The sequence below is a fragment of the Heliangelus exortis genome, chromosome 12 (assembly GCF_036169615.1).
Source record: "Heliangelus exortis chromosome 12, bHelExo1.hap1, whole genome shotgun sequence".
Classification (NCBI taxonomy): Eukaryota; Metazoa; Chordata; class Aves; order Apodiformes; family Trochilidae; genus Heliangelus; species Heliangelus exortis.
In genome coordinates this window covers 3241637-3256838 of record NC_092433.1, presented here as the reverse complement: position 1 = coordinate 3256838, position 15202 = coordinate 3241637, and the positions used below count along the sequence as shown (strand labels likewise).

Here is a 15202-nt window from a genome sequence, read left to right as displayed (position 1 = left end):
ATTTAAAAAAAAAAAAGAAAAAAAGTTATTGGCATAATCAGAGCTTAGTTTTTCTTGACTCTTTCTTCTAGATTATCCCAATGGTATTCGGCTCACATCAGCTGTTCCAGGAGCAGATATCAAAGTACTAATAAATTTCAATGCACCAAATCCTCAGGACAGAAAGAAGTTTACTGATGACTTGAGGGAGTCCATTGCAGAGGTTCAAGAAATGGAAAAGCACAGAATAGAGTGTAAGTACAAAGGTACATATAATATTAGCATTTTCAAGCTAATCAATTTAAGAAAATCTGGAATGTGGGTGTAAACCATCAGAACTCTCTAAAAATTCCAAATAACGTGGGTTTTTTCCATGCCTTTGATTCTAGAAAGAGGAAAAAACCTAATGATATCTTAAAGCCCAGCTGAGTTCATTGACTATTATATACTGCAGTGGAAATGTAGCCTGGACAAACTGCAAAGAGCAGTAGGCAGAGGAAAAATGCATTTGTAATTTGTAGTATAAATGACAGTAAGAATTTTAGGGATAATTTCCATCACTGGAATTTGCAGCTGTGGCCTTTCAAATACATCTCACTGACTTTTTCTTCACTTCCAAGCTGATGTTCCCATATCTCTCAGTTGGGTAGCAGTAGTACAAATTTATATATTTTGCAGTCTAAATATGGGACTGTATCTTCTGTTTTTCAAAAAAAGAATTCTTTCATCCTGGATCTTGTAATATAAAGCTGTTTGTACCTTTAGCAGTGCCAGCATGAATTTCACCCCTTACAGAATCATAGCATGGTTAGGGTTGGAAGGGACCCTAAAAATCATCAAGATCCAACTCCCCTGTAGCACAGGGTCACATGCAGAATTGTCCTTTTTTATAGTCAATAAACATGAATTGCAAAATGATTCTCTTGGTTTCAGCTGAGCTAGAAAAGCAGAAGGGGGTGGTGCGTCCAAGCATGTCCCAGTGCTCCAGCCTGAAAAAAGATTCTGGGAATGGGACACTGAACAGAGCATGCCTGGATGACAGCTATGCCACTGGGGAGGGGCTGAAAAGAAGTGCCCTGAGCAGCTCCCTGAGGGACCTCTCTGAAGCAGGTAAGGGCTGCCCTGAGCTCCTTGCTCTGACTCCTGCATGCAGTGGGAATGATGCATTGAAAGCCCAGCTGAAGTGGGGCTTCCAGAATGATGGAACTTCAACTGTTCTAAGTAGCTCCTTTTTCATTGGTCATGTTTAATTTCTGTTTGTTTTTACCCTTGTTCTGTTAAGCAACCACTATTTGAAAGCATTTAAACCATTGTAGATTGCTATATATACTTTTAAAGGAGGCTGAAGACAGAGGAAAAATTGTAAGTGTTCTATAAAAAAAAAGCAGTTGTGCTAGGAGTAACCCACTTAGTTTTCCTTTCTTTTTTCCTTCCCCTTTGCTTCTTCCCCTTCATACTCTAGGCTTAGAAAGAAAGGAAAAGAAACTGGTCTCTGTGTAATGACCACTTTCTGTGCATTTTGTGCTCAAGTGTACCTGTGTTACCACCTTGATGAATGAAATTGAGTGAAGCCCTACAAAATTCTGCCTAGAACTATGTAATTCAGATACAGTTGTGTCCCTGATGCTCTTCTATTGCTTTATAACTCAAGATATAGTTCCCAATTTTTGCAGAAGAGTTTGTTGGGAAATGTTATTGCCAATATAAGAAAGGAAGGACATGGACATGAATACTGATGTCCCACAAAGCCACTGATGTGTCTTAAGGTTTATTAACTATTTAATATTGCTAAAGACTGGAACGGTGTGGTGGTGTGATTTTTTTAGGCAAGAAAGTCAGTAAAAGGTCAGGATGTTTTTATTTTCTGCTTTTCTTTAGTACTACACAGCTGACATACCCATGTGATAGAGGCTACCATGGGGAGTAACCTGGGGTTTCAGTGGTAAAAGTGAGTCCTGTCACTTACAGGAAATCCTATCTGAACACTATGCCCACCATTCAGAAAATACTTCTGGGGACAGTAGCAATTATGTACCCATTTATTTATTTATTAGTCATATTCTGGGTTACATTGATCTGGAAATCACCACTGCAATTAAAAATACGGTCATAATTTCAGTACTAGGTAAATCTTTGGTAGTAGACACTACTTTTTTCTTTTTTTTAACTAAAGAAGAGATTTTAGCTATGCAGCAATAAACTAAGTTGTAAGCTGAAGTTGTAGCCCATGTGTTGTGGGTATGTACATACAGGCAGAGAGTTAGCTCTTTCAATTATTTTATTCTCTGTTTAGGCTTTCATACTCATGTGTCCATTTGCTTCATAAAAAATTCTAGGACTTTGATCCAAAATCAGGCTGAAGTTGAATATTGGTGCTTGATTGGCTTCAATGGATTTTAGATCAAGCCTCTAGTCTCTACCACTGTTAGGCCTCAGATTTGAGGGTACTTCCATCATCCTTTTTTGTTGTTTTGTTTCTATTTCATTAGAATGAGAACTACCATATTGTTGAATATGTGAGTTCAGTGGGTATCTGTACCCATAAATGTGATTTCTGGTTATTTGTTTTTTTCCTCCAGAGGAATTTTTCATCCCTATTTTTCAAACATTGCCATGTATTTAAATTCATGTTAGGGGTTTTAGGCAGTAAACAAGTATTTATAGTCATGAAAACATTTCATGTTTCAAGAGGACATGCCTACAATTGGCATGCTTACTACTGAAAATAACTTTTTTCCATAATAAAAAGTAGAAATCACTCACAGCCTGCAGGGTTTATCAATGTGTTTGTTAAACCCAACTAAACTTAATTTTAACTTTAAGGAGTTGAGAATTATGGAGAGTTTCTGTTTGGTCTTGTGCAGTGCAACTGACATGAGAAATTACATACCTGCTATTTCCTTTGTTACTTGGTGTAATTTTAATGAGATTATCCATATCTTTTCTGCCTTTTCTCAGTGAATACCTTGCATGTGCCACTGATTTTGTTTTAATATGGGAGAGATGATCCATAGGAAAACAGTGAAATCTCTCATTTAGCAGGATACTGTGTCCCAGTGATTACACCATCCTAAATTGCTTCTGCAAAAGGGCACTGGGTTAGGTTGCCTCAATTCTTCTTTTTGTAGGAGAAACACAGGATCAAAAAGGAGGAGGAACAGGGTCTGTGGGTCTGTGTGTGGATGTGTCCTTCTGCAGGAACAGGCATTAGGAAAGAGGATTTTTAGAGAGTTCCTTTCAACATTTAAACAGAAATAAATCTAACAAACATGAGAAAATTGCCTGGTTGCATATTTATGCAGCAGGGCAGATAATTGTCCAATGAACATTGCAAAAACAAATTGAAAAATGTTAAATATTTGTTCAGTGAAGGGGAAAGCTGATTGAGCAGCATTTTAGTTGCTTTTTAGAAAATAGTCCATTACTCTGTACCAGGTACCACAGTAGTAAGTGATGGCTGTGGAAAGGGACTTTAAATTCCTCTCTTGGAAGAGAGTGATGATTTATAAGCTTCTTGGATTTAATGAATGTTGATTCCCTAAAGGATTCCCACTCCCAAGCTGTAAACCTGAAGGGAAAGGCAAGATTTCTCTGTCAGGAAATTGTCAGGAATTGTTTCCTGGTGGATGTTCTTCCAGGCAATGGTCACGGTAGCTTAAATCAAAATTGGCAAGGGATGTGCATGGAGGTCTCTTGGTTTTAAAGATTTTACTATTAATTGTGGACTGGCACTTCTTTGTGTAGAAGAAAAAAAAAGCAGAGTGTGGCAACCAATTGTTCCAAGATGTGAATATGTCAAAAAAGTATTTTATAATATGATTTTTATGACACATCCTTGAGCAATGAAGAACTTAATTTGTCTCAGACTTTGAAAAATTTAATTTACATAAAAATATTAGAAGATAGACAAATTTTAATGCAGTTTTATTATTTTAATGCTGAGTTTTACCAGTTCTGATAGAATTTTAGATATTTTACCACTTGTTCCATCTACAAGTGCATAAGTAGGCTTATGTTGGTGTGAAGTCCCATCCTGACCATTAGTACATGGGAAGAAGGATTTGGTTCCAAGAGCAGAGCATGGAGGTTTGGACTGGTTGCATTTCTCTCTCTCCCAGGTTTTTTGACTGATTTGAGGCTGGTCAGCCAGAATTCCAGTGACTGAGTTGCTGGAGAGCCCAGGGCTCTGAATTGAGTTCACAGTGGTGACCACCTATAGAAATCAAACCTTATCCCCTCATCCCTTACCTGTAGGTGGAGGTAATATTTACACACTGCACTGTTTTAAACATTGCAATTTTATGGTTTGCCCTGATAATACACAGCTGGCATGCCCAGGTGCTACTGCAGTCTGCAGAGAAGTGCAGTGTAGTGGTTACTATTAATGTTGTGCTTGTCTCACAATCTCCTGAGCTGTCTCAAACAACCACAGACACACCAAGGCTAAACTATAAAGCAGCTCCTGAATTAAAATAATCCTCTCTGTTATTTTACATAACATCTCAGTTGTCAACCTTTAACTTTTTAAAAAAAATTCCACCTTCAAAAAAAAACCTCATTTAAATATTGCATCATGCATTTATTTAAATTGCCTAGAGTCCAAAATGTAATGGAAAAGAGCATGGAATTTTTCAGCACCCTTAAAAAGACTCAGATTTTCTGCAATTACAGACCCCCTGAAGGTGGGGGATCAGTCTGTGCAGGGCACATACAGGTGCCAGGCTCAGGCTCTCTTCTCCTTCCTCCCTCCCAGGGTTTGCTCCACTGCACAGGATGGAGGATATGAGCAATCTTTTTCTCCCTTATTAGAAGAGCTTTCCAAGTGGGGAGTGTCAAGTCTCTCCCATTTCCTATTCTTCAATGGAACAGCAAGAGCATGATAGAACTTTACTGTTTATTTTTAAATAGAACAGATGTGCATGAATCAAGTCATTTGTGATACACAAATGTCAGTACCAGACCATTTTACAACTCCACACTTAATAGAAACACCTTTCTGTCTACAACTTTTTGGTCTTCTGAAGGGCACTGTTGGCTTTTCCAGGGAAGGAGGTGTAGTTGGGCTGTTTTCTCATCTCCTGGGGCTTAATCAGTGCTTTGAAGATACCAAGAGAGCCTTTTCACAGTCAGTGTGTGATCATAAGACTATCCCTGTCTCACCCAGGAAACAAGAAAGTTACAAAGAATCTTTTCACCCTGGAGAGTGATTTCTCTAAATTAATGATTAGAGCATAGTTATTAAATAATTTTGACCAGGTCAGCTTGGTGAGCACCTCTAAGCTCAGTAGGTGGGTGCTTACAGATTCTTCTGCTGCTGTGGAGATTAATTTCACAAGCTGTGGAGGTTACTATAAAACTCACTGCTCTAAGAGCTGCTACATCAGCTTGCTTTACCAAACCCTTAATTTAGAACCCTTTTCCAAGCTTTTTCCCCACCACACTCAAAGCTAGATCTTAATATATTGTTTAGATGTCAATGTATCTCCCTGGTGTAGAACAGTTTCAAGAAATACAGAGCAGTAGTAAGAATTATTTACATTACTGTCATGATCTGTGAGATCAATTTCTGCAAGGCAGAATGGATATTTAGTAATGAAACTCTGAATTTTCTTTTGGAATGTTTAAGTCTGTAAAAATATTTGATTCACTCAGTATTTCTACTATAAATTAGAAATATCCTTTGTTCCATGTAATACGGACACATATATAGGACATACTAAACTTCAGAAAATTAAAGATATTTCTTACAAAGAATACTAATTTCTAACATCAATGAATTTGTGGATTGAATCAGAAAAGATAAACTGTAAAAAGATAAACTGATTTTATAAAAATAAATACAAGCCTGGTCTATTGAAGTCGATCAGTAGTATTTTAAGCAAAACCAATCTTCAGATTTGATAAATACCCTACCTGTTAATTATTATGCAAGTGCAGGGTTATGCTTACATACAGGTCTAGTGGAGAGTCCCCATTTGCTTGAAATGCAGCAGTGCTGCAGCTCCAGGGGAAGGTTTTGCACTGGGATGCCATCTCAAGGACCAGAGAGCAGTCTTGTGTAAACACATCTTGGCAAGGGAATGCTCTAGAGGATTTACTTAATAGCTTTCATATCAGGCTATAGGTCAATACAGAATTGGGTTCAATTTGTTTTCAAGAAAATAAACAAAGGGTTCTTTATAGTGCTAGTGCCTATCTGAGGCATTTTAAGTAGCATTTTTCTGTTTGCTCTTGGCTTTGCTAGTACTTCTTTGCCCTGAAGTTATTTGAAGAAAAACTCCCTCTGTCTCTTTCTGTCTGTATATACTGTGTATATACCATGTTCATGGTTATTTTCTTAGAGACTTGGACCCCTGCCATATAAAAAAAGGCATTCGATTTACCTGTATTTTTAAATTTTTGGCCACATTTAATCACTTGTGGCAGCTGTCAGTCTTCTTTGCAGTATTGACTGCTAAGTTAAGTGGTGTCTGTCTCAGTGATTTTGTATTGGCAAGCACCAGTGATTTGTGTGTTAATCAATACTAATCCTGTTAGCAGAGCAAAGCTTGACTAGAAGTGAAAAAAAAAAAAAAAAGATTATTAAAATCAGTTTTTCTTAGGAGGTACAGATAACTGAGGTACAGTTATGGTTTTGATGAAAACCTACAGCAAGACATGAAGCACCAAGCTTTTGACAAAGAGCTTGTGTAGAGGAATCGGGAATTGTTCAGAATTCCAAGAAATGAACAAGTGAGACAAAATACCTTGACCACAAAAGCCTTTCTCTCAGTTTAATGTCTGTGTAGTGGGGTTTGTACTGGGGAGCAGGTATCAGTGATAGTAAAGGAGAAGGAAACCATAAAAACAAGCCTAAAGAGAACTTCAGCTCTTTAGAGAAACATGTTGGAGGGCAGCAGCCTGTTGACCAACCAGGTCCAAGTTGTGCTTACAGACCCAGCAGGTGGGAGTCTTAGATTGTACTCATAAGACTTACAGTAGTCTAAACTGGTCAGGAAAGGGTAAGCCAAGAAGTAAAGGTGAACCTCCCAGGAATCACTGTTGTGTCCCACTGACAAACCAGTCCCAAAGTTCTCCTCTGTGGCTCTGCTGCCGTGTGCCTTTTGGGCTTCTGAAGATGAGGGGATGTGGACATAGGTTCAGTGATGCTGAAATCTTCACATTCCTCCCCACACCCACCTGTGAGAATAGGAGATTCTGAGGGCAGCAGTGTAGCAGGGCAGGGTACAGACTGTGTTTGCTATTTGTCCTTGCAGGAAAGCAAGGAGAGAGGGCTGAGAAAACGTTGTCTGTAAACAGGCAGATTTTAAAGAAGCTTTGAGCAGCTGACTGCTCTTCAAAGGTTAGCTTGGGTTTAAGCACCCTGACAGGGAAGTGTGTTGGAACTTTGCAAAGCAATGCTCAGCGAGCTATCTTTTAAAAAAATATCTGTTTCCACTGCAGCCATATGCTATTTTCTCTGCTGTGAAATGAGAGAGAAAATCTGGGATCCTGTGTCCTATATGTAACCGCTGAAGAATTCTGGCTCTTGAGGCAAACAGTTGGGTATTTCGTGTAGTTTTAGGCAAATGTCTTTGGCAATTTGTGAATGTTGGAGAACAAATCTGTCATACTGAAAGATAAAGCACTGCACAGCTAAACAAACAAAATCTAGCCATAATGTCAAGACAGATTCCAGATTTCTTGATCAAAAATTAAGTTTAGTTTTTCTAAACTTCATGAAAGAAGATTATATGAAATCCACTGAGGTTCAAAACTGAAAATGAAATTATGAAAGTAATGTTCCTCACCAATCTCCCATACTGAAGTTGAGAATTATGTCAGTATTAAATTTTGTTTTTAAGTTAATGCCACCCCACAAGTATATATCAATGCTATCAGTCTTTAAATAAAAAACTTTGTAGATAGTTAGATTCCGGGAAATGGAACCATTTTAGATTGTTGCTGGTCAACATCACGAGCATACCACTAAATACAGATGCTAAAATATACATTTTTAAGTCTTGTACCAATTAAAAAAAAAAAAAAAATCACACCCTGCTAATTCACAAAACCAATACCTCTTAAAAAAACACGAGTCCATATATTAAGTCCAGCAACTTACTATAACTAGTGGCCTTCAACATCCGAGTTTCTGCCTTAGTAGCTGCTGTAGCAGCCCAGCGTGATGTTCCCCCCCTGCAGCCCCTCTAGTTGCATTTAGAGGCTCCTCTAGTGATGGAGGGAAGCAGCTGTGTTTCACCCGGGTCTTGTCTCAGTCTCTAATCTCTGGTGTTGCATGTCCTGGGCAGGCAAGCGTGGGCGACGCAGCAGTGCAGGATCGCTAGACAGCAATATGGAAGTAAGTAGGAAGCTCCTGATGTCTAGCTGGATGTGATGATGTGCATTTCAAACCTTTCTTTTATATACATATTTTTTTTTTTTTTTTTTTTTTGCTCTTTTTTCTTCTAACATATAACCTGCCTGCCTCAAATAAAATGCATGCCTAGGCTACTCACTCCGTATTCTTCCAGCTTAAAAAGCACTGACAGCTTGTTTTAGACCGATGCCATTTTTGGTTTGAGCTAACCTTGTTCCCTTTGTTCCTGCAAGCATGGTTAAATGAATATGATGTGTCCTTTTGCCACCATTTCGGTCTGGTCCCAGCTTAAAAGCCCACTTGCTCTTTGTTACAAAGTACACTGTTCTTGCTGTTTGATACTTAGCTACAACTATCGACTTTCATGCTCAACCATTCCCATTGCTTATTTTCGAGTTAAATTGCTAAATGTATGCAGTCATGACACCATGGAATTGCACAGATAGGGCATGGGAGGAAGAAATTACTAAGATAGGTGAATTCAATGTGGATTTCATGAGATTTCATTCATCTTCAAACCATTTATATATACTGTTCATGTCTCTGAATTCAGCTTGCAGACTTTTTTTTTATTTATTTTTTAATTTTTATTTTGGTTTCTTTTTTTTTTTTTTTTTTTTTTTTGTGTTTGCATCAGGTAGATTGCAGTTGAAATCTAGCACACTTTGCCTAATTACTGTTGTGTCCCTTAACTCTTTATTTTAAAAATACCAACCCCAAACTGCCAGAAACTAAATACACCATTCCAGGCTAAATAATAGAGAACTTTGGACCACAGGTCAGAAGAACCCAATCACATAGAAATTTTAGTGGCAAAAATGGTACGGGTCCACTAAACACATAAATGAGAGGTAGGCTTGAGAAGCAGCACTGTGGCATATAGTAGTGGAAAACTACTATTCAAAAAGTTTAAAAGTCTGTTTTGGAATCTGGATTGTAACTGTAATATTTGCTGCTGTGTGTTTAACTATTCAAAATGAATTTAACCCAGTTTTCTTTTTTGTTGTAAAAAAGCAAGTATGGTGTTTTTTACAGTATTTAAAAATGTATTTTTCCTTTAAAAAAACACACTCCTAGGTCTTATGTCATGTTACTCTTCCGTGACATTTTTCTTATTTAATCTCATAGCTTTTGACAGTAAAGTACTGAGAGAAAAACCTTTAATGCTTAAAATATCCCAAGCAGGGGATGAATGCCTCATTGCCACCTTAGGGAAAGGTGGGCATAAATTTTTCCCTAGAACTCTTAACATAGTCCACCCGTGTGAACACTGAAGGAGGAGTTTGTGGGTCAGTGTGAACTTTTTCTTTTAAACATTTTAAGGTTTTTTTAATTTTGATTTCTATTAATTTCTTTTTAGGGGTCCATCATTAGCAGTCCTCACATGCGCCGAAGAGCTACATCAACCCGAGAGTGTCCATCTCGCCCTCACCAGACTATGCCTAACTCCTCCTCACTCCTAGGTTCCTTATTTGGTAGTAAAAGGGGAAAGCCACCTTCCCAAGGCCATCCACCATCTGGCTCATCTCAGCAACCTCCGCACCCTCCAGTAGTCCCACATCAGCAGCACTCCCAGCATCCCTCTGCCATGCACCACGCAGGGCCAGCTGAGGGGCAGACACAGGCACAAGTGCACTCCCACCATTCCCAGTACTGTCACATGCAGCAGAACCCCCCGCCCTACCACCACCACCACCACTACCACCCTCCCCAGCACATCCAGCACCCACACCAGTACCACCAACACGTGCCCCACTCCCAGCACGCCGCCCACTCCCAGCACGCTCCCTACCTGGGGCACTCCCACGCGCAGCACGCCCACCCCCCACACCCACCCCTGCCCCCCCCACACCCGGGGCACCCCCAGCACCCTCAGCACCACCACGGGCCACCCCCACCCCCCTCCACCTCAGCCAGCACCAAGCCCAAACACAGCGGCATCAGCACCATAGTCTAGAGCATCCCGGCCCTCCTGCAGAGAGCCAGGGTTCTAAACAAAGTTACAAAGGCACTTAGAGGAAGCCACAAATAATTCTGTCAGTTTTTACCTAGACAAACGATTTAATTGAGTTGTGTGAGCTTAAAGGCTTGCTGTTACTAAATAAAATAATTCAAGTTAGTGCAATCAATACTTGTTTTACTTATCTACTCGACAGGCGCTTGCCATCCGGTTAGTTCCTATTTCCAGACTGCCTTCAAAACATGCTGCTTGCTGAGTAAATCTCCCTTTTACACCAAATCCCTTGACAGTTTTAAAACGCCTACGAAAAACTTAGTCTGTGAAAAAAAGGAAAAAAAAAAAAGTGATACAGAACCAAGTGTTGCATTCTTGCTCTTTTATTGTCAATGGGCAAAAAAAATAAGTAGACCTGATATGGTTGATGAAAGTACGTAAGTAAACTTTATATAATATAAATATATACATATAATATATATATATATACTGTATAGTTACATTTGTGCTTGGAAAGAAATTTTTTCAGTCCACAAAACTAGCAATATAGACTTTACAAGGAATTCCACTTACTTGATAGGACAGTCCAATATATGAGTAGTAAATGAAAGAGTAGACCAAAAACATTAAACGTTAGAAACAGATTTCAAACATTTCAGTATTTTCATTAAAAGTCCTCTGGACTCGCTAAGGTTTCTAAGCAATCATTACTAAATGTGCCAAGTAACATAGCATTTAAATGTTGTAGTCAAATACTACTTTGTATAAATCCTTATTTTATTAACACGATACTATCATACGTAACCAGTATTATAACTGCTCTGCTATTTCAGGTAAGCAAACTCCTTAAGATGCAGTAATTATACCATAGCAATGTAGGGTGGCCACTTACCAGTGGTCACCTGCAAGCATTGGTCACACAAATTCTTAGACACTTTAAAGGCTGTGATAACTGTGAATTTACATGATCCACATTTCTTTTGGATGCATACAACTTAACAACCCACACGTGAAGAGTGACACCCGGTGCATGTATACACTGCAAAAACATTCATCTCAAACATGAAAATGGCAAACTTCCATCCTTCTCAGCTACTTTGTTTCCTGTTTACCATAATTCCTCATTTTTATCCCCAACGAAGCTGAATTCTAGTCACAGGGTTTCCTGGTGGAAGTGCTCTAAAACTTGAAGGTTTGGTTTAGAATTTAGTGTAGGTTTTTTATATAATATCTAAAAAAAAAAATGTAATTCCATGTAGCCATGTGCTAGCAACAAAGTGGCTTCACCATTTTTTACTCATCACATTTGTTAGTTTGAAAGTACCCAGCACTCAGCAGGCTGAGTTTATGCTCAAACCCTCACTTTCATAGTCCAGTTAGTTGCAAGACATCACATAAAAACAGGCTGTGCTGTTGTTGCTTATGTGTTGTAAACAAACCATTTGCAAATTTATATACAGTTTTTATCCCCAAATCCTGTACAAAGTTATACATGGCGCCTACTTTGTAGTTTCAGCATTTTGAGCCACTGCAAGGACTTAACACCTAAACAGTAGAGACAAAGGAATCACAACTGCAAAACTGTACCAGCCTAAAAGCAAACCTTGAAGAGGATGAGCAAAATGTTCCAGTGTGAGATGGGTAAAAGTAATAATAATAACCACCAGTTGATTTTCTATTTAACAGTAGTAAAACTGTCAGGAATAATGAGGACACCAGGAGGGTGACTTCTCCTATTGGCTTGCTCTGATGTTTGGGGGGCAGGGGGGAGAGGCTGAGTAATTTTTTCCCTTTCATACCATTGAGATCACAATACCAGCAGAACTGCAAACTGAGCACTTTGTTAACCTCCACAGAGAGCAAATACAGCAATCTAGAGTTTAGCCTTTTGTTTAAAGCTGTCCACGTTTGTTCCACACATGTGCAATATGTTTTCCCCCTCTACTCCTTCTCCTCTAAATTATCTTCATGAAAAGAAAATGAGTAATTACATTTTTATTTTAAGTATCACTGTTCACACTATTCTAAATTCTGTGACTTACCTTAAGAGGGCTCATAGGGGTCCCCTGAGGCTCTGTTCCTTGCAGTTTAAAAAATATATACTGTTCTTATAAGGGAAAGTAGAACTGTCTGCATGTCATCTAATGTTATTAATGTGAGGCTACACTCTACATATTGTATATTTGCAAAATATATCAGTGTTACTGTTGATATTAGTTGAAGTAAAGTGATAACATATTTCAATATGTAGGCTTTTCTTCATACATCTGTACCAATAGTAGAGTCTAACTGTAATTTATAGGTTGTTCCAGAAAAGATAAAGAACCATTGAGATACAAACATCCTTCAGAAACTGCATCTTTTACTTAAAATAGAGGTAAGAATGCTCCTCTTCACTGGGTGATGGAGTCTGTACTTGGTTCAGATGCAGAGTTATAATCATGTAAGTTAAATGGCCTGTGGATGGAATAAATGCAGAACAATGTGGTAGTGGTGGAGAGGAAAATTTGACTCTTGATGCATCAGTTAACAGTGAAGATGTTAAATCTCCCAGATCTGCATTTGCTTTATGTTTCAAAACCCCTTTCATTCATTTAAATTAGAGTTACCTGTAAATATTCAAAACTTGCACAGTGAGCCACGTTTTAATGCTCGATCACTGATTTTTCATGTGCAGCCAATGAAATATTCAGGAAGTGTCACAAATGTGCATGCAAAAAACCACTTACACAGATTTCATGGACACGTGGGGCAAGAGTTTGTGCCTGCCCTCCAGGGGCACGTGTAAAATCACAGATCATTTTGAGGCTAGCTAAAAAAATAAAACTGGTCATATAAGAGCACAGTATTTGTAAATGCTATTCTTTCAAGTCAATGAGGAGAAACAGTGGACTTGATTTTTTTTCTATGATTTTTTTTTTTTTTTTAGGCTGTGTGTTTGTATGTACTTCAAATAACCAAATGTGTCTTGGTGTCAGCATAAGTCTTAAGAACTTTGCTGCCTGTGTAGGGTTTTAGTATCACCTCTCTGACTCTGGCTGTGATTAACAGTTGCTTAGACCAGTGTGGGTCATGCCTAGAACAGGAAAATAAGAGTACTTTGACACTGCATGTGGTTAAGAAAATGACCATTTTTCAGCCTGCAGGCAGGAGTAGAATTGAGAGGGTTTTTTTCAAATGCCATTGCCAATTAAAAAACTGGTACAGAACTGCACGAAGTGACCCTGTTTCTCTTTTCCCATAAATGATGTGGCAAAGGAGTAATACTGATTTGAAAAAATGAAAGGGAAACGTAAAGAATGAAGGTGTGGCAACAAAAATCTTTTCTGGGACAACAATCAAGTATATATTTGGGGTTTTTATTTTTTTAAGTTAAGAATGAAATGTAAAACAATGTAAAAACAAAAAAACAAAGTTCATCCTTATATAATGTGCGTCTTGTATTGCTAAAAAAAAAAAAACAAACACGAAAAGTCTAACATACAGTGTAGAATGATTTTCCCATCATGTACTGCATGCAGCAGAAGCCTCTTGTTTCTTGATAAAATGAGCTGAAAGACAGTCAGCAGATATTTAAACAATGACTCTCTAGATGTTGACTTGCTGTTCCACATGAAGCTGTGTGTTTTCTGCAGTTAAGCATGCATTTTGCTGTTCCGTTGTAAAATACCATTGCACTTCTTGCCTGCAAAATGGATTACTGTGTATATATTTAAAAGAAAAGTGGAACCAATCACAAGATTAAATTTGGAAAAGAGAAAAAGGGGGTGGTGAAAATGGGACCAGTAGGGGGGATAGATAATTCTCTAAATTGTACATAGTGTGTAAATTAGTATAACTATAAGTCTGCAGTCACTTTGAGGTTGCCTATCTCCTGCTAGGAACTTAAATCAGCTTTGAGTTGTATTAAACTGTTAGAATTAGGTCTTGAATGCAGACTATTAAAGACTTTAAACAAAAAAAATGCTTACAAGAAGCTTCTGTTCTGGGGAGGCTTGAGACCCCTTTTGTAACTATGGGGAAGAAAGGAGTGCTTTCATTTTAATATGCATTCTGTTTGTAAGTAGTAACAGACCCTATTGATGTAAAACTATAACTGTGATCATGTGGAGAAATCAAATAAATCATTTAAAACTCTTTGTTTCTCTTTCTGTCTAATCTAAGAACCTCAACTCTCAGACCTGAAATCAAGGAAATTCCTTCCAGTGGTAGCCTGGCCCCACTGATCAATGGGATTTCTGCTTCTCACTTCAAAGGGTCCAAGGTTTCAGTCTGCATCTTAGATTAAAGATAAGTTGGTGGAAGTGGTAGTCAGTAAACAGTGGCCCTTCTTAAGGTCCCTTTGGTGTTTGGTGGTGCTATAAATACATTTCATTTCAAAGAGCAATGAATACAACACCCAGATCTGCCATCAGTGAGGGGCAGTGCTGAAGAGGCTTTTTTGGTGTGCTGTTTGCCAGAGCATTCTAATGCTGAAAAGCAGTAATCAGATTTTGAATCTCCTTAAACGTGACCTGTCCAGTGTGTTCAGCTGATGCCACCAGCCTGCTGGCTGTGGCATTGGTGTTCAGAGGGCTGCCTGCCCTTGACTGTGTGTTCTAAGTCTCTCCTTCCCAGGGATGTCATCCTTCATTTCCTAAGTGTAGCCAACACTCCTGGGACTCAGCTGAGAGAGAATTTGTGGCTTCTGGGCACCGATTGGCAGGGAACCATCATCCTGCTGCAGTAAGTGATGAAGTATTATCCCACTGCTACTTGTACCTGTATTTATGTGCTGTGTGTCTTAACTGATACCACAGAAGGGCCACTGCCAAGTGCACTTGCCACACATGGCCTTCACAATATTTGTTACTTCTGCAATTACTTTAGATAATTACCTTAGGCAATAAGCTGGGGCAATCAATTGTGTT

General features: G+C 38.7%; 1 protein-coding gene across 16 annotated transcripts in view; it reads left to right on the top strand.

Annotated features, from left to right (window-relative positions):
* Positions 1-14429, top strand: part of IQSEC1 (IQ motif and Sec7 domain ArfGEF 1) — a 326891-nt gene extending 312462 nt beyond the window's left edge. For 9 of the 16 annotated variants that reach the window (XM_071755442.1, XM_071755440.1, XM_071755439.1 and 6 more), the window contains 4 exons: positions 72-245; positions 913-1089; positions 8271-8320; positions 9699-14429. In XM_071755442.1, the coding sequence (XP_071611543.1) occupies positions 72-245; positions 913-1089; positions 8271-8320; positions 9699-10295 (998 nt within the window). In that variant the 3' untranslated portion in view covers positions 10296-14429. The remainder of the gene's footprint in view (positions 1-71; positions 246-912; positions 1090-8270; positions 8321-9698) is intronic. The other 7 variants (XM_071755438.1, XM_071755436.1, XM_071755441.1 and 4 more) reach the window with 2 other exon arrangements.
* The last annotated feature ends 773 nt before the right edge of the window (positions 14430-15202 follow it).